The sequence below is a fragment of the Molossus molossus genome, unplaced genomic scaffold (genome assembly GCF_014108415.1).
Source record: "Molossus molossus isolate mMolMol1 unplaced genomic scaffold, mMolMol1.p scaffold_m16_p_2, whole genome shotgun sequence".
Classification (NCBI taxonomy): Eukaryota; Metazoa; Chordata; class Mammalia; order Chiroptera; family Molossidae; genus Molossus; species Molossus molossus.
The window spans coordinates 90913434-90931048 of NW_023425355.1; the positions used below are offsets into that span (position 1 = coordinate 90913434).

Here is a 17615-nt window from a genome sequence, read left to right on the forward strand (position 1 = left end):
TCTTGGCTAGGGAAGAGAACTAGCAGGTGGTCGTGCACAGGCCCCCACCCATCACCCCTCCCAGAACCAAAGAAGACAGGTGAGCCACCAATGGCTCCCTCTGCTGGCCTCTCTCCTTTGCCCAAGCAGAGGCAGGTGAGCGCAGGGCAGGGTGGCTGCAGTGATAGGGCGGCCAGGGCTGGCCAGGGCTCCAGGGCTGAGGAGAGGTGGGGGGGGCTGCTTGGGAGAGGGGAGTGGGCGTGGGGGCACTTCTGGTCCTGGGAGTTGCCACTGGCACAGGCACGGAGCTCAGGGCACCAGGACACGGTAGGGGCTGCCTGGGATGTGTTCATCACCCCACTTGACAACCAGTGTGTACTCCCCCTTGTCCTTGAGCAGGTAGGAGACACTGTAGAGCCGGCTGCCCACGTGTTTCACCAGGATCTCTTCACAGGGCGTCCGGGGGCCATGTACCCCCACTAGCAGCATGTTGTTGCCTGGTGGGGAAAGAGGGGAAGGGGCCTCAGTCCAAGGCTCCAAGTCTCCTATTGTTAGTTGTAACTACACTAACACCCCTCCTCCTGTCCTGGTATCCTCCCCTGCCCCCCTTACCTGTTCCAGAGTGATAGACATTAAAAAAAATTTTTATTTCATTGATTTTAGAGAGAGAGAAAGGGAGAAGAAAAAGAGAGAAACACTGATTTGTTGTTCCACTTATTTATGCACTCATTGGTTGCTTCTTGTATGTGCCCTGGCCAGGGATCAAACCTGCACCCTTGGCGTATTGGGACAATGCTCTACCCAACGGAACTACCCCAACAGGGCAGGGTGACAGCCCTTTCTAAAGAGCTGCCAACACCCTTGCTGCCCTACCCCCAGCATAGACAAATTCTCCTCCTTCAAGGTACTTGCCTGAGGGGTAAGGGAGAGGGAACGGAGGCCCAGATGGGAAGTGGCTCTAGAAGTGACAGCCTCACCCTCAAAGGCATTCCCACCCTCTCAACCCCCCTTCCTGTGTTCCAGGAACCCACCTGCTTTGCTGCAGTCCACCGTGAAGCTGCTCTTCTGGCCCACATAGGCCTTGCTGAGCCCCAGGCCCTTGGCCAGCACCTTGCTGGCATCAGTGGGACCTGGGCCTGGGGTGCCATGCTGGGGGACACTGGCAGTCTTGGTCAGGGAGTCCACAAATACTGATGATGTCTCATGGAGGCTGTGGTTGCTGACAAGACGGGGACCTGCGGGGCAGAGCAGGTGGGGCTAAGAGGTAGCTGGAGTGCCACACATTGAGTTGGCCGCCAGTAGTCTGGTGCAAAGGCTCACCTGTGACTTTGGCCTTGAAGGGGCTGCCCCCAATGTGATAGGGGCCACCGTATTTGATGGAGATGAGGTAGCTGCCAGGTACCATAGGGGTGTAGGTGACACGGTAGCCCTCAGGGCACTCCTGGCAATCCATCTTCACCTTGGAGGGCCCATCGATGGTTACCGACAGGGCACCAGCTCCTGCATTGCTTGTGTTCACGATAAACTCAGCTGGGCTTCCTGGGGGCATGGGAGGTCAGGCAGAGCTGGTCTGGCCCATTTCCCCACTCCTGCGCCCCACTCCCCACCCAACAGCATAATGGCTTTGTCATTCCTGTGTGCCTCCTGTTGTCACCGAGATCTTAGAGGAGGGTCCCTAGCAGCTGTGTCCACATACCAGAAGCTACACCCACTGACCTACCTGTGACACCACCTTCCAAGCCAGCTCCATAGGCAGACACCAGGCCTGGGTCCCCTCCATGCCCAGGCTCCCCAACTCGGATCTTGAAGGGACTTCCAGGGATGTGGGTGCCATTGAACTTGACATCAATCAGGTAGATGCCATTCTCCCGTGGGATAAAACGCACAGCATACTTATCTGAGGAACAGAGGGGCATGCTGTGGACCTGGGGTCCCTCCTCCAAAACCCGAACAAATGGAATCTGTGAGGAGCTTCCCTTGCCCACCAGCATGAGTCCAGCAGGTCCATGCAGCTCATTCAGTTTCTCCCATGGACCATGCTGGGCACCCACACCCCACAGCAGACCTCCTAAAACCTGAGGGGTGAAGCTTTAGGTGCCCAAGCAGCCTATCAGGGTTCATTTGGAGTGAAATCTTTTACAAGCAAAACACACACCTCACTGCCTCTTTAGAAAGGTTACCATGAATGCCATACTCCCTGCACGTTAACTGGGTCTCAGAGGCAGGTAGGATCTTGCTCGAGGTCCCACAGCTGGGAAGGGTAGGACTTGGCTGTGAAACTAGTGACACTTTGCCCAGCAGCAACTGTCACCCTCTCCCCTCTCCCCGCCCTGGGTTGCCCCAGGCCTGTCGGTAAGTGCCATGCCTTGGCTAAAGGGCCAGGCAGCCCCCCGGCTGGACTTGAGGTCTGTCCTTCAGGAGACTGCATCACACTGCCTGCTGAAGGCGGTCTTCTTTCTAGCAATCGTGGCTGCTGAGCCAGATTCCCGAGGGCACGCATCACGATTAGTGGCAGGGTTGCCTGGCTGAGGAAGCCCAAGTGTGTGGACCCTGTCTTGGCTGCTTACAGTATTTGTACCTTTCCTTTTGTACTCTCAGCCTGTCTCCAGCCAGCTGGGCAGGCCCACTGCTCCCAGCGGGGCCGGGGCAGATGGCTGGGTGGCCGGATAGGGACAGAGCCTCACCTTGGTCGATCTCTGTGACATAGCACTCCTCCAGGGCTCCTGAGGGGCTGTGCACCTTGGCATCGATCGCCCCCTTGGCCCCATTCAGGCTGACTGCAAAAGAGGCTGGCTGGTTGACCTTTAGCCCTGACTCCTGGAAGCACAGCAGACGTGGTTAGATAGGGTGGCTGGGGCGAGGGAGGGCAGGGCCCCAGAAGCAGGAGGCCTACAGGGTTGCACTTACCATCTGGCGCCCAACTAGGTTTAAAGAGGGAGAGCCATTGATTCTTGAGGGGCAGCAAGCCACAGGCACACGTCCCCACCCCCAGACCCATGCACTCTGCAATCACACACACCTGGACAACATGAAGGGAGGGCGACCCCACCCGTTGGGCAGCACTCAGCCCTTGCAGGCTGTCCCTCTTTAAACCTCAGCCCTGGTGCTCAAGGGGCACGGGCTTCTGTTCAAAGCCTTTAGACCTGAGACACGAGAAAAACGCCACGCGGTGGGCAGGGGTGCTTCCTGCCAACCCGAAGCGTGGGCTGCACCCGGCCAGAGCAGAGGCCCGGTGCCCTGAGCTGAGCTGGGCAGGTCACTTGACACAGGGCCGAGGTCTGCTCTGTGCAGTGGCTCTGGTCTGGCCGGGCCCAGGAGCCCCAGGTGGGCGGTTTCTCTCAGTGCCTCACCTGAAGACTAGAAACAGTAAGGCGGCGGGCGTCGCCAGATGGAGAAGCCACAGGCACCACGAAGGGGCTGTCTGGGATGTGCTCCTCGTTGAACTTCACTGAGACCTCGTAGTCACCTGGGCAGGGAGAGAAGCAGGTCCTGGCATGCTAAGAGGCCCTCACTTGTTAGCATTCTAGCCTCCCACCTCCCACAAACAGCTTGGAGGCCCTGGGTCAAGGTAGAGGGTGGGAGCCGAACAGGGCTATCTGCATAGACCCAGACCAACACCCACACTGAGGCATCGCCTCCCCTGACTCCAGCCAGGCCCTCAGTACCTGGCTCCTGGACCACATAGGCCACACCACAGGAGCCATCCTTGCGGTCCTCGAAGGAGATCTCAGCCTTGCTGGGGCCCTCGACAGCAATGGCCAGGCCCCCAGCGCCAGCTTCCCTGGTCCAAATGCTGAATTCAGCTGTGGGAAAGCAGTGTATCCTCGTGAAGGGCTGCAACCTCTGGCGCCTCAGCCCCCTCTGAAGATCAGCATGGCTGATCTCCCCCCGCCCCCTGCCCAGCAGAGCAAAACCCTGGCAGGAAGCAGGCCTACCTGGCACTCCAGCTTCAGCCCTCTCTAGGCCAGGACCCCCAGCACGGACTTTGTGAGCTCCCCCTTCCCCTAGGGGCCCCACAGTGAACTGGAAGGGGCTCCCAGGCACGTGCTGGCCCTTGTACTTGACGCTGACCGTGTGCATGCCCATCTCGGCAGGCACAAAGCGGATGCAGTACGTGTGGTTTTCCCCTTCCACAATCTCAGCTTCATGGCTCTTGCCCGATGGGCTGGTCACCTGGGCTGTCATGTCCTGGATGCTAATTTCTGTAGGTGGGGGACAGCCTGGTGAGCAGGAGCTCCAGGCCCCACCCTTCAGCTTGGGGCTACCAAGACACCCCAGGACCCCTCCCTGGCTCCCTAGAGCTCTTACCGGGGATCTTTAGGCTGAGGTCACAGTGACTGCCAACATTGGCCACTGAAGGGGCCCGTCGCCTGCGTGTGATGCTCTCTTTCACCCGGCCTTCGCCTGTCACCTTCACGGAGAAGGGGCTGCCTGTAGGAGGAAAGCACAGCCCACACCCCACACAGGTTACATTCTGGCCCTGGGTACAACAAAGAGGGTCACCTAGCCACGGGAAAGGTGCACGTGCGCTACACTCACCAGGCACGTGCTGGTCAGCAAACTTAATGTTGATGATATAGTTTCCAGGCTCTGTGGGACAGTAGGTGACCCTGCACGTGCCATCCTCCAGGTCCTCTGTGTTGATGTCCACCTTGCTGGGACCCTCGATGGACAAGCTAAGCCCACCATAGCCTGAAGAAGGAACACCCCTGAGCCAGGGAGCCAAGCATAGTGGCCTCACCCTGGCTGACAGGCAACCATTTCTTACCAGCATCACGGGTGTCAATGATAAACTCTGCAGGCTCAAAAGTGTGGCCTTCATGGAGGCCCTGGCCTGAGACTCGCACTCGGCTGGCATCCCCAATCTCCGACTGGCTGATCATCACTGGAATGGGGCTGCTGGCCACGTGCTGGCCACTCTTCTTCACATGCACTAGGTGCTCCCCTGTCTCCTTGGGCACGAAGGAGATCCCTGGGCACAGAGCAGGGCTGTCAGCCAGGGAAAGGTGTGCCCCCCACCCCAACCTCCCTCCTTTCCAAGAAGACCCTGCCCCTCAGCCTCTTACCCACATGGCCATTGCGCAGCCGCTTCAGCAGACAGGGTTCTTCCCGGCCCGAGGGCGGCACCACAGTGGCTGTCAGCAGGCTGAGGTCCGTCTCCGCGATATTGATGGGGATGTCAGCAGCAGAGCCCACTTTTAGGTGGGACATGCGCATAGAGTCATCACCTGGCAGGGGACAGTCACTGAGTGTCCAGAACCAGAGAGAGATTGTACCCACCCTGCCACCTGCTTTCTTCTGTCACTATTCCTGGTGGCACCTACCCGTGACCCTGGCGGTGAAGGGGCTGCCTGGGATGTGCTGCTCATTGTACTTGACTAGGATACTGTAGTCGCCAGGCAGCACAGGCAGGTAGGAGACGCTACACGTCCCATCCTGATTGTCGGTGCAGCTGATTTCTGCTTTGGAGGGGCCCTCGATGGCCAGGGACAAGCCTCCTGGAGAGAATTGTGGGTGAGGGTGGGAACTGTATGCAGGGACACTACACAGATGAGGAAGAACCCCATTCGGAAGTGTTTCTCCTGTGTCCAGCTTTCCACAGGATGAGGGCTTACCACAGCACAAAGAAGGTCAAAACTACTGCTGCCACTCACCCTCTCCTGCATCCTTGGTGTTGACTGTGAAGACAGCAGGCTTGTTCACTACTCCGTGGGTGAGGCCAGGCCCATAGGCAGTGACATGGCCACAGTTGACATAATCCACGTAGAATTGCAGAGGGCTTCCTAAAGCAGGAAGAGAGGCCATGTGGAATGGGGACCTTGTGTTGCCCACAAGTCCTTCCCCCAGCCTCAGGCCTCTGAGGTGGTGGCGGCATACTGTGAGGGCACACCTGGGATGTGCATGTTGTCATAGCGGATATCCATCTCATGTAGGCCAGCTTCGCTGGGTGCGTAACGCACTGTGACAGTGCCATCCTTGTTGTCGGTGATTACCGGCTGTGCCACCTTGCCAGAGGGCATCCGCACCTCCCCTGCAGGGAAACATGGCTGGGATCAGGGCAGCCCATTGGCACACTCTGGCCTCTGCAGCTCCCAAGTTTCTTCCTGCTCTCACTCACCGGTGATCTCACCCTTCTTGATGGTGAAGGGGATAACAAGGTCGAAGGGCCTCAAGCTGGTCATATCCAGTCCATTAACACCCACCATGGGTCTCTCTGGGGCCTGCAGTGGAGACAGAGGGCCCAAGTGAGGGGCTATCGGAGCTGAGGGAATTCCAAGCAGGAAGATTTGGTGTACCAGAATAGGGCCTCAATAGGATACCCAAACGTCCCTAGAGCTAGGTGAGCTGGGAGGAGGCGGGCCAGGCCATACCCAGGTCTGCTGGCCGCCCTGGGCGTAGGTATATTGTGGAGCCAGTTGCTGAGGCCGCAGTGGAGTCTGTGCCGTAGGCTGGTCCCCAGCCAGAGCCTGCAGAGCAACACAGAAGAGCTAGAGACTCTGAAATCACAGAGGAACCCCGCAAAGGACAGGAAAGGTCCCACCCAACCCCTTCTCCCCCAGCCCCTTCTGACCGTCACTTGGAAGGGGCTGTTGGGCACATGCTCGCCGCCAAAGCGCACACAGATGACATATTTGCCCGGCTGGGGGGCTGTGTAGAAGATGTCAAAGGTGCCATCCTCATTCTCTACCACGTCAACGTCCACCTCGGAACCATCGGGTGTGCACACAGTGCAGGTAACCTTGCCTTTGCCGGCAGCCTTGGTGTCCACAGTGATCACTGTCTCCTCCCCAATCTGGATGGTGGGGCCGATGCCAGCACCTAGTGGGGCAGGGTGGGTCCCCAAAGGGGGGGCCAGTGCATGAGCTTGGCGCCCAGGCTGCTCCTATCCGCCTGCTGCCCGCCCAGGCCTTTCACTGCCACCACCAAGCACAGCCAGGCCTCCCGCCCCTGCCCCCCAAGCTGGGACGGTGAGTAGTTTCTCAGAAGGCAGGAAAGGTTCCCTTGAGCCACCTCAAGCCTGGGAGTCCTGTCTTGGGGGGTAGCTCCCATGTGGGAAAGGCCTGATGGATGGCATCCAGGTGTTTGGGAGGAAGGGCGGGCCTGGAGGCCCATGAGGCCGCTGCTGCCGTCAGGGCACAAGCGTTTGCTGCCACCTCCCCTGCCAACTCAGCCTCAGCTGGTGCCGTGGACCATGCTGACTAATGACAGTGCTCTGGTTGGGCCCACTGCTGCCTTTGCCCCTGTGGCCTGGCCCCGGCCCCCAGTGCTGTGTGCAGACGCGGTGAGGCGGAGTCCTGCTGCAGTGTGGGGGAATGTGATACTCGCCCCCCTCCTCCCCCAGGCCTGAAGGGGAAACTGGAGTTTCCTGACAACTGAGAATGCTTGCTCAACCGAAGGCTTGTGATGAGGAGTGGCTGGGCACAGCCTGGAGCAGGCAGGGAGCTGGGAGCAGGGAAGCAGGGAGGTAGCGGGGTTAGCACCCTAGCAGCACAGTGCACAGGCAGTGACAGCAACCAGAGGGAAGGGGGACAGGAGGCCCAAGCCACAGCCACCGCCTTGAGGTTGCATGGGCAGAGTAGCTGAGCAGCCTCTAGGGCCCCAGAGTGCCTGAGGAAAGGGGAGGGACAGTGACGTTATGACCTGGGCTCAGCCGTGGAGGCTCGGGGGTTGTGGGCTGTGAGGCCTCAAAGTAGCAGGTAAGCTGGCCCCTGCCAGGGAAGCTACCAGGAGTACAGAACCTGCTCCAGGGCTACATTCAAGGGGTTCCCCAGCCAGCCTGCCACTGAGCTCCCCTACAGCTGAGGGCTCTTGCTGCCCTAGGCTCCATGCTGGCCTTCCGCAGCTCTCCTGAGGTCTAGACCCGGCCACCTGCTGCCCACTCTGCCCTGGGAGGCCTCACCTCACACCCATCCAACACCTGTTCTCCCTAGCTGGGAAGCTGAACCCACCATCTAGCTAGTGGTTTGGACCCTGACCTCAGTTATCCTCGAATCCCCACTTTTCCCACCTAGCCCATCAGCAGGTCGTGGCTGCTCTATCCTCAAAGTACACCCCCCAACTAGGTGCCCCCCTCAAGCCCCATTGCCACAAGCCTGGCCCAAGCCACCCTTCTGGCTGGTCTAAAAGTGACTTCAGCTCCCCAACTGGGCCCTCTACCCCTGTTCTGCATACAGTGGCCCAATAAACTGAGACCACTCCCTCAACCAAGGCTTGACCCTGCCTCTTGTCCCCAAAGCCTTGTCCCCCTGCCCTAGGCACACATGACTGTCATCTCAGATCCCAGGGCCTGCTCTATTCGGCAGGTGAGCCCCTGCTGCAGAACCCTAGCCACCCTAACTCTCACGCTGGCTGCCTTGCCCAAGCTCCAGGCCTGCAGCCTTCAGAGCCTCCATGCCTGGGTGGGGACCCCCTGAATAACGTCACTGCTGGGGGAATAGGGGTAGGGAAGGAGGCGGGGAGGGCAGACAGACCACTGAGTGCACTTTGGGGCTCTGAGGCTGGGCTGGGCCCCGCCATGCTGGCCGCCCAAGCAGTCGACACTGGTGCTACTGCACTACCAGCTAGCCCCACCCGCTCATGCAGGCTGCACCTCCCCCGGCCCGGGACGCAGAGGCCCCTGGGAGATGGGGATGAGGGTCTGTGGATCTGGCCTGGGCTGGGGACTCTCGCCTGTAGGGGGAGACTCCTTGTCCCCTTAGCCCATGAAGAAGCCCTTGACATGGAAGGAGGACGCAAGAAGAAAGGGCCTGCTGCCCGCCTCCAGGGCTTTCCTGGGATGCCAAGATCCCCAGACCTCAGAGCCCCAGTAGGGTGCCTCTCAGGATGCACCTCACCCCAAAGCTCTCAGCTGCAACCCAACTTCTCAGATGGGGAAACAGAGGCCCAGACAGGGGAAGGGCCGGAGCGCTCATGCTCAGCTCCAGAGGCCTCCCTGGGCCCTAACCCTCCAGCCCCCCCCTCTGTCTCTGCCAAGAGCTGCAGCTGGAACTGTCCTGGGAATCAGCACGGAAGAGGAAAGGAAGCTGCCCTCTGGGCAGGAGGGGCATTGGGAGTGGCCCCGGCAAGCAGCTTACCTAGCCCGTGACCTCCGATTGACACTGAGGTGAGAGGGCAGAGAGCAAGGAGAAAGGTCAGGTGAGTCACTCAAGGGGGCGGCCCCCACTCCCACACGCTGCCCCAAGCAGCGAGCCCTTGCACACAGGCACACCCAAGCCCCGTGCTGAGCGCCGTGGCCGATGGCGGGCTGGCTCACCTGTGACCGTGCACTTGCTGGCATCCCCGGTGGGCACGGCACGAACACGGTATGGGGAAAAGGGGATCTCATCACCGCCATACTTGATAAGGATGGTGTAGCGGCCTGTCACATCTGGTACATAGGCCACCGTGTACGTGCCGTCATGATTGTCTTGGATATGTGTCTTCTTAGGTTTGCCCTCAGGGTCCTGTGTGGCAGAGCACAGGGGAGGGAGGTGGTTGGCCTAAGCCTACCCAGGCCCAGGATTACCTCAGGTTCTCTCAAAGGAGCAAGTGTCAAGTGCTGCTGCTTCAGGGATAGTCTCTAAGTCACTCACCCGACATGGCCCAAAATAGGTGTCTGCATCCAGCACTGTCCTTTACTTCCCTATCGGCAAGGTCCAGAAGAGGAGTCCCAAAATACCCAATGCTCCCTGCCCCCACATGACAACAAGCAGGGCAAGGGAATTTCCCCAGCACTAGGACTACCCTAGAAGATCTCAAGGTCCTAATACCTGGCCCATGAGAATGTTACAGGTGCGCAAATTGAAGAACTAAGCACTTTGGTAATGTGCTCAAAGTTGGGAGTGAGCTGGGGGAGGGGGGGGAGCCTATGCCTGTCACCATCATCCTAGAAGCAGAACACCTGCCCTGGTTGGCATGACTCCCAAGGGAGACCTGAACTGCCCCAGCTGCAATGCCCTATGCTGCACATGGCTCCAGCCTGGGCTCCTCCTTTCCCTTGCCTTCCCCGTGCCTGGAATGGCAGTCCAGCAGGGCCAGGAAGCTGCCCAGGCAGCCAGCTCACCGTGATCTGGACAGCCAACAGGCCTTCCCCTGCGTCTTTTGCATCAATGGTGAACTCCACAGGCAGGCTGGCAGGCACACCAGTGGTGTTGAGCCCAGGGCCACTGGCCTTCACCTTGCTGGCATCGTGTGTAGGCAGCACCTTGACCTTGAAAGGGCTGTTTGTTGGGCCAGGATGTTGAGTGGTTAGGAAGGCTCTAGATGCCCAGCCTGCCACCCCACCCCAGCAGTGAGCTTCCTCTTACCTTCGGGGCACTTCCTCTTCTCCATATAACACGGAGATGCTGTAGGGCCCCTCACGGCTGGGCACGTAGTTGACAGTCTGGGTACCATCAGCATTGTCTACCACTTCCACTGGCTCCACCAGGCCTGGCCCCAGTCCCAAAGACAGAGCCTCAGCCAGTCTCCTGAGCCTTCAGCCCCACTACACTGGATGGCAGAGGATCAGCATGCACCTAGCTCCCATTCCAGGCCTACACCTCACTCTGCCCTCATCTGCCCATCCCAGGAATGGCCCTGAGCCCTTGTGACACCGGAAACTAATCTGGGTACCATCTTGGACCCTGGCCCTCTCTCCCTCCTGCCACATCTGCTCAGAGACCAAGTCCTGTCTATTTTACCTCCTTCTGGTCCCATCACCTGAGGCTCCTCTATCAACTACCTCCACACCAGCTCCAGCCTCTGCATCTCTGCGCACTGGGCTTCTGATCTCCTTCCCCTGCCTCTCAAAGAGGACCATGCCCTCCTGACCCCTGCTCCTAAGCATGTGGATACTCACCTTTGGGTCCTTGTACTTTGACCTGTAGCGGGGCCACACCGGCCTTGCTCGTGTCCACCTGGAAGGACTGAGGGAGGTTGGCACGGACCATACCTGGGCTCAGGCCAGGCCCAGAGCACTTGACCTTGGACGCATCTGTCACATCATGCACAGGGACCTTGAAAGGACTGCCTAGGTGGGGGCAGAGGGACACATTTTGTGTGAGACAGAGTGGAGGGCAAGCGTTTCCAGCCTGGCCCTAGCTGACCTGCCTCCTCACCTGGCACTTGGTGACCGCCGTAGGTGACGTTAAGGCTGTAGGTGCCAGCCTCATAAGGGATGTACTCGACTGAGCAACTGCCATCCTTGTTATCCATGCAGGACATCTTAGCCTCGGAGGGACCTTCTACAGCCAGGCCTAGGCCCCCTGTGCCAGCTCCCCTGGTCCAAACAGACAGCCAGTTAGTCCTGGGGTCGAGGCCTATTGCAGTCCTTGCCTCCTGGGTGCTTCCTTACCTCGTTTCCACAGTGAACTTATTGGGCTTGTTGGTGGTGCCACTTTGGATGCCTGGCCCATGGACGCGTACTCGGGAGGGGTCGCAGCCCTCGGTCACAGGCACCTGGAAGGGGCTGCTGGGCACAGGGCTGCCGTCATAGGTCACGTCCACCGAGTGGAGTCCTGGAGAATGGCACACCAGGTTAAGAAAGAGCCCAGGCTACCCTACCCATGTCCATATCCCTTGGGAGCCCAGCACATACCCTCCTCATAAGGCGTGTATTCCACTTTGTATATGCCGTCACCACAGTCCTGCACATAGGTCTCAGTCAGGTTGCCTGAGGGATTGGCCACACGAGCCTTGACATGTGGCCCTCCAGTTTTCGTCAGAGCCCGGGCATCCACACTGAACTCAGTGGTGGCCTCTCGGAAGACACCTGCAGGGGGGCAATGAGGAAGAGGCATGGGGCTCCAGGGGCTCTGGTTGCTCCCAACCCCCTTGTCTCACAGTGAGACCTCTCACCTTGGCCCTCGATCCCAGGCCCATAGCATTGGACACCCGAGGTATCTACTGCAGGCTCCACCTGCAGCTTGCTGGGGAAGTTGGGCACAGGCTGGCCACCATATTTGATGGTGACGGTGTAGGACCCAGGGCAAAGGGGGATGTAGGTGATGGTATGTGTGCCGTCACCATGGTCCTGTATGTGCACCTCGGCTGGCAGCCCCGCCTCAGAGCGGATCTCGATGGTTAGCTCTGCACTGCCCGCGCTCGAGCAGTCCACATGGAACTGGCCCGCCTCACCGGCGGTAGCCCGCTCCAGCCCCGGGCCTGAGCACTTGACCTTGGATGCATCAAAACAGGGAACCACGTGGGCCTTGAATGGGGAGCCAGGGATGTGGGTGTCAGCGAAGAGGATGTTAATGTTGTAGTCCCCGGGCTCGGTGGGCACATAGGACACAGAGCATGTGCCGTCCCCATTGTCCAGGCACTCCAGCTGGGCCTCGCAGGGGCCCTCCACTGTCAGACCCAAGCCGCCGGTGCCGGCACCCTTGGTGTCAATGGTGAAGCGGGCAGGGGAGCCTGCACTGCCCCCCTGCAGCCCTGGCCCAAATGCCTTCACCTGAAGAAAGAGGAGCAGGTCAGAAGCTAAAACCACACCACCTCCCTGACCCTCAACCCCAGACCCCCACTTCCATCTACCTCCTCTTGTTCTGGCTTCCCTTGTCCACAGGACAGGGGCATAAACAGGCCAGAGCAGGGCCATCAGTAATAAGGACAAAAATGATATAGGTTGAGGGCATGTCTGGAAAAGAAGGAGTGGCCCTCATACCTCAATTACCTTACTAGGCTTTGTGGGGGCCACTGCTTCTAGAGGAAAGGGGCTGCCAGGCACAGGCACACCATCGTAGGTCACCTCAACTTCATAGGACCCCTCCTCACGGGGCACAAAGCGCACGACACTGTTGTCAGCCCCTAGGCCTGGCTCCACCTTGCAGGGCACTGATGTGCCTGAGGGGCCAACGATCTTGGATGCCACTTTGCCTTGGCCACCAGCACCCTTTGACTTGACTGTGAACTCCTGGTCTTTGCCAACATCCACCTCTGTTAAGATTACAAAAGAAGCAAAAGAACTGTGATGCTTAGCCCAGACAGCCCCTGGGGTATCCTCAGTAACCATGACAAAGGTCCCAACTACTTACTCTCTCCCAGGCCAGACACCTTGATCTTGCTGAGGTCCAAGCTTGGAGACACTCCCACTGAGAAGGGGCTCTTAGGGATAGGATCCCCTCCATAGGTGACACTGACACCCACTGGGCCCTGGGAGGGATGCAGAAAGGCAGAGTCATAGGTCATGACCCTGATCTCTCTGGCCTGTAGCTTCCCCACTTGGGCATGCAGGGGCTGGTCAGAGAGACACTGACTTTCCTCTTCCACCCCTGACCTTCCATGCCCACTGTCTCCCAAGTGGGAAATGAGAGGGGGCAGGGAGCCTCCTGGAGCAGCCCACCCAGCCCCACCAGCCCACGGAGGCCCACAGGCTTGGCTTGGTAGGTGTAGTGAAGGGGTGCAGCTATGGGGGGGTTAGAGCAGTTACCTGCTGTACAGGAGTGTACTTGACCGTGTAGTTATTATCATGGTGGTCGATGATGTCCACATCACGCACAGCATCCCCCTTGGCCAGTCCCGAGAACTGGACATCCAGTTTGCCTTTGCCAGCGGCTTTGGCATTGACCGTGAAGTGAGTGGGTTTGCCAAGCTCAACACCTGAGGAGATAGGGCAACCATGTAGGGGCATTTTGCCCCAATCCCCCTTGAGGTCCTCGACCTCTCCAGAGGGTGGTCATCCTCACCTGTGCGGCTGAGACCAGGGCCCTCGGCCTTCACCTTGCTGGCATCATGGGAGGGCTCCACCTTGACTCGGATGGGGCTGGTAGGTGTGGCCTGAAATGAGTGGAAGGAGAGGACTAAGAGGAGAGCAGCACCCCAGCAGCCAGCAGTGTTAGGGGCAAGAAGGAGCAACACCTACCTGGTCAGCAAAGAGGACCATGATGGTGTAGCTGCCAGCCCCACGGGGTGTGTACTTGACTGTGAAGGTGTCATTGTCATTGCGAATGATGTCAAAGTCAATGTCAGCCTCAGCTGGGCCCACCACACCAGGAGCACACTTGATGCCAATGCTGACATCACCTGCAGCAGGGGAGGGAGTGGAGGCTGGGACCTCATGGGGATGCCTCACCCACTCATCTACCCACCTGAGTCAGGGCCTTACCCTGGCCAGCCTCTGTGCAGTCCACAGTGAAGTAGGTGGGCTCATGAGCCTTGAGCCCTGTCTTGGCCACTCCTGGACCATACACCTTGACCTTGTTTGGGTGGCTGCCAGCTCCCACGTTCACCTGCACAGGAGTGGGTAAGTGCAAGGGCATGACCAGCCTGGAGAGGCAAGAGATCCTTTACCCACTGCCGGCTGATATGCAAAATGGTCCAACCACCTTGGGAAGTGGTATGGCGGTTCCTCAAACGATTAACCATAAAGTGACTGTATAATGCTGCAATTCTACTCTTAGGTATCTATCTAGCCAGAGAAATAAGATCATCTGCCTGCACACTTGTACCCAAATGTTAATAGTGACACTACTCACAACAGCCAAAAGGTTAAAATATACCAAAGGTCCATCAACAAATAACCCAATGAAAAAAAGTGTGGTCTAATTCATACAATGGACTATCATTCAACCATAAAAAGGCAGGAAGTACCAATTCATGCTACCATGTGGAAGAACCATAATGAAAACATTATGTTGAGTAAAAGCAGCAGATACAAGAGGCCAGACACTGCATGATTCCATCTCTAGCAAATGTTTATTTATTTATCTTTTTAAAAACTGGCTTTTTAATTATATTTTAATTCTTTTTTTCTTAATTGATTTTAGAGAGAGAGGAAGTTAGAGGGAGAGAGAGATAGAAACATTGATGAGAGAGAATATCGACTGGCCGCCTCCTGCATGCCCCTCACTGTGGATCGGGCCCACAATCTGGGCATGTGCCCTGACCAGGAATCGAATCAGTGACCTCTTGGTGCATGGGGAGACGCTCAACCACTGAGCCACACTGGCCGGACGCAAATGTTTAGAACAGGCAAGCCCACAGTGCTTGCTTAGGGCTGGCGCAGGGGGATTTCGGGGATAGAGGAGTTTCTGTTTGGGATGATGAAAACGACCTAACCTTTCATTGTAGTGACTACTGCACAACTCTGAATGGACTCAAAACTACTGAGTTACAGACTTGGAATGACTGAGCTACATGGGATTCACGTTTTACCCAATAGAGCTAGATAAAACAGAACAAGCACCCCAGGAAGATGTACTAAAGGATTGTTCAAGGCCTGTGGAAGGCTGGCTTACCCGAAAGGGGCTGTTAGGGATGCTGACACCTCCCCAGGACACCATGGCTGTGTGCTTCACAGGCTTCCTGGGCACATAGGAGCAGCTGTAAGTGCCGTTGCCATTGTCCTTGACTGATGCCTCCACAGGGCAGCCCTCGTTGTCCTGGAAAGTAGGTGGCCAACTGGTCAGTGCCCAGATCTGGATATCTGTCCACCCCAACTATGCACCATGGGTGGGTATCCCACCTGCACTTGAACCCGGAGAGGGGCCTTCCCGCCATGCTTAGCATCCACTGTGAACTCTGCTGGCTTGTTGACAGCCACACCTGTCTTCTCCAATCCAGGGCCACGTGCCTTCACCTAATAGGAGGCCACCCAAATCTCAGGTGACCAAATGCAGGCCACCAAGGAGACAGGGTAGCAAGAAAACACTGCTGGGGATATCAGCCCAGGGCCTGGAACACCACTCAGCCCAGCCCCCAAGCAGAAGAAAAAGGGGGCCAATACCCAGGCCAGCTGCATATGTCCATTACCCTGTCTGGGTGGAAATCCTGCGGTGCCTCCCGGATGTCAGCCATGAAGGGGCTGAGGCGGATATCCTCACTGTTGCACAGCACGTGCACAGCATACTCGCCAGCCTCCTGGGGCCAGTAGCGCACATCACAGGAACCATCGCCCTTATCATCACATTCAATCTTGGCCTGTGATGGGCCTTCCACGGAGAAGCCTGACAATAGCCACCAACTCTATCAGTGCCCTGTAGCCTGGCAGCGGTCCGGGGGTGGGGGTGGAGCTGGCTACCCTCTGCTCCCAGGTGTCTACACTGTAGTCTCCAACTTACCAAGGGTGCCTACGTCATCCCCAATGGCCTCCACCACAAAGTCTGCTGACTTGCCAACGACACCACCCTCCAGCCCGGGACCCCAGGCCCGCACCTTCTGATTGCCGCACTCGGTGCCCACCTTCACCTCAAAGGGACTGTAGAGAAAGAGCCATACAGGAGGGTGCTGAGGCACACTGCCCTGAGCAGAGTTGGGGGGGGGGGTTGCAACACACTGGTTCTCAGCACTGTTGGGGCCTCACCTTCGCCCGATGTTCTGGCCGCCCCACGTGATTGTGACAGTGTATGTGCCAGGGACCATGGGGTAATACTCGAAGCCATAAACACCATCCCCCAGGTCCTTCTGTTTCACACGCTCCTCACCCTCTGCCAAGAGACAAAGGAGGGCCTCAGGCCTGTCCAGCAGCAGCCCTGGGGCTACCATTGCCCACCTCAGCTGCAGGCCAACTTACTTGGACCCTTCACAATGACCTTCAGCTCCCCACTGCCTGCACCCTTCGTGTACACCTTGAAGTCAGCAGTCTCCTTCACCCGCACGCCCTTGGGCTGGAGACCTCGGCCAACAGCACGGCAGGCACCCGGGTTACATGCTGTGTGCAGAGGGCCCACTAAGCCACTGGGCTGGCACAGGGTGACCCCTCCCTTGCTTCCCACAGGACTGGGCTATCAGGATGGGGGTGGGGCCCTCAGAACTTGGCCCCAGGAGGTAGTGAGGGACATGCAAGAAATGAAAGGGACTGTGACCCCAAGACCTGAGGCCAGACCAGGATGTGGTGGGCCTCCTCCCACCTGCTCCACACCAGTCTCCCACCCCGCCCAGCCCTCCTCTCCCAAAGGAAGACAGATCCAAGTACCGTTGACCCTGTGGGCAGAGCAGAGAGCAGCAGGTTTCTAGACAGCTGGAGCAAGTTCTTCCGAAGGTGAAAGCGTGAAAGAGAGATGGAGAGGGCGAAAGGAGCAGGAAGAAGGGCCCCAGCAGGGGAGGAAAGAGAGCTTACTCAGACAGTGGAAGCAGAGACCCAGGGTACCAAGGTGGGGAGGGCTGGAGTGGGATCCTCTAACTGACCCTCCCATGGGATGCCCCAGGAAGGGGGGGGGGGGCAGGGATGGTGGCCGGGACCAGCCTACCTTGGCCAACAGTAACAGTGTAGGGGCTTCGAGGGATGGGCACACCAGCAAAGGTAACGTGTACTGTGTGGACACCCTCCATGGTGGGCTGGTAGCTGCAGCGATATGTGCTGTCACCCCTGGCCTCCAGCTGAGGCTCCACAGTGCCCTTCTGTCCTGCAGGGTCCTGGATCATGACCTCTACCTCACCTGAGCCAGCTCCTGCCACAAAGCACCAGGTTAGCTCCCAGGCCCTAGTAACTCTCCCCCACCAGACCTGCCTGCCTCAGCAGCCTCCCCTGACCTGCTGTAAAGATCTCAAAGTAGGTGGTTTTGTTGGCGATGTTGCCGCTGGGCTCCAGGCCAGGGCCCTGGGCAGTCACTTTGCTGGCGTCACCCTGGGACTTGTCCACATACACCTCAAAGGGGCTCTTGGCGATATGCTGGCCAGCAAAAAGCACAGTGACCTGTTTCCAGGAGGGGCAGGCTGTGAGAGTGGGGTTGGGGCCC

At 58.3% G+C, this 17615-nt stretch overlaps 1 protein-coding gene across 2 annotated transcripts in view; it reads right to left on the bottom strand.

The window, feature by feature from the left end:
* The window catches only part of FLNA (filamin A), a 22614-nt gene continuing 4999 nt past the window's right edge, over window positions 1-17615 (bottom strand). The window contains exons 7-47 of one of the 2 annotated variants that reach the window (XM_036271725.1): window positions 17410-17572; window positions 17127-17327; window positions 16451-16588; window positions 16241-16364; window positions 15999-16135; window positions 15691-15884; window positions 15404-15517; window positions 15177-15320; window positions 14045-14168; window positions 13802-13962; window positions 13626-13716; window positions 13370-13539; window positions 12975-13092; window positions 12614-12876; window positions 11797-12394; window positions 11537-11710; window positions 11294-11456; window positions 11058-11218; window positions 10799-10969; window positions 10266-10389; window positions 10022-10178; window positions 9233-9422; window positions 9054-9077; window positions 6551-6798; window positions 6351-6446; window positions 6098-6200; window positions 5870-6010; window positions 5634-5762; window positions 5304-5477; window positions 5046-5207; window positions 4748-4951; window positions 4519-4671; window positions 4288-4410; window positions 3915-4181; window positions 3645-3782; window positions 3330-3445; window positions 2664-2796; window positions 1700-1876; window positions 1300-1518; window positions 1011-1214; window positions 1-476 (exon numbers count right to left, since the gene is read on the bottom strand). In XM_036271725.1, coding sequence (XP_036127618.1) covers window positions 289-476; window positions 1011-1214; window positions 1300-1518; window positions 1700-1876; window positions 2664-2796; window positions 3330-3445; window positions 3645-3782; window positions 3915-4181; window positions 4288-4410; window positions 4519-4671; window positions 4748-4951; window positions 5046-5207; window positions 5304-5477; window positions 5634-5762; window positions 5870-6010; window positions 6098-6200; window positions 6351-6446; window positions 6551-6798; window positions 9054-9077; window positions 9233-9422; window positions 10022-10178; window positions 10266-10389; window positions 10799-10969; window positions 11058-11218; window positions 11294-11456; window positions 11537-11710; window positions 11797-12394; window positions 12614-12876; window positions 12975-13092; window positions 13370-13539; window positions 13626-13716; window positions 13802-13962; window positions 14045-14168; window positions 15177-15320; window positions 15404-15517; window positions 15691-15884; window positions 15999-16135; window positions 16241-16364; window positions 16451-16588; window positions 17127-17327; window positions 17410-17572 — 6879 coding nt within the window. In that variant the 3' untranslated portion in view covers window positions 1-288. The remainder of the gene's footprint in view (window positions 477-1010; window positions 1215-1299; window positions 1519-1699; window positions 1877-2663; window positions 2797-3329; window positions 3446-3644; window positions 3783-3914; window positions 4182-4287; window positions 4411-4518; window positions 4672-4747; window positions 4952-5045; window positions 5208-5303; window positions 5478-5633; window positions 5763-5869; window positions 6011-6097; window positions 6201-6350; window positions 6447-6550; window positions 6799-9053; window positions 9078-9232; window positions 9423-10021; window positions 10179-10265; window positions 10390-10798; window positions 10970-11057; window positions 11219-11293; window positions 11457-11536; window positions 11711-11796; window positions 12395-12613; window positions 12877-12974; window positions 13093-13369; window positions 13540-13625; window positions 13717-13801; window positions 13963-14044; window positions 14169-15176; window positions 15321-15403; window positions 15518-15690; window positions 15885-15998; window positions 16136-16240; window positions 16365-16450; window positions 16589-17126; window positions 17328-17409; window positions 17573-17615) is intronic. The other variant, XM_036271726.1, reaches the window with a different exon arrangement.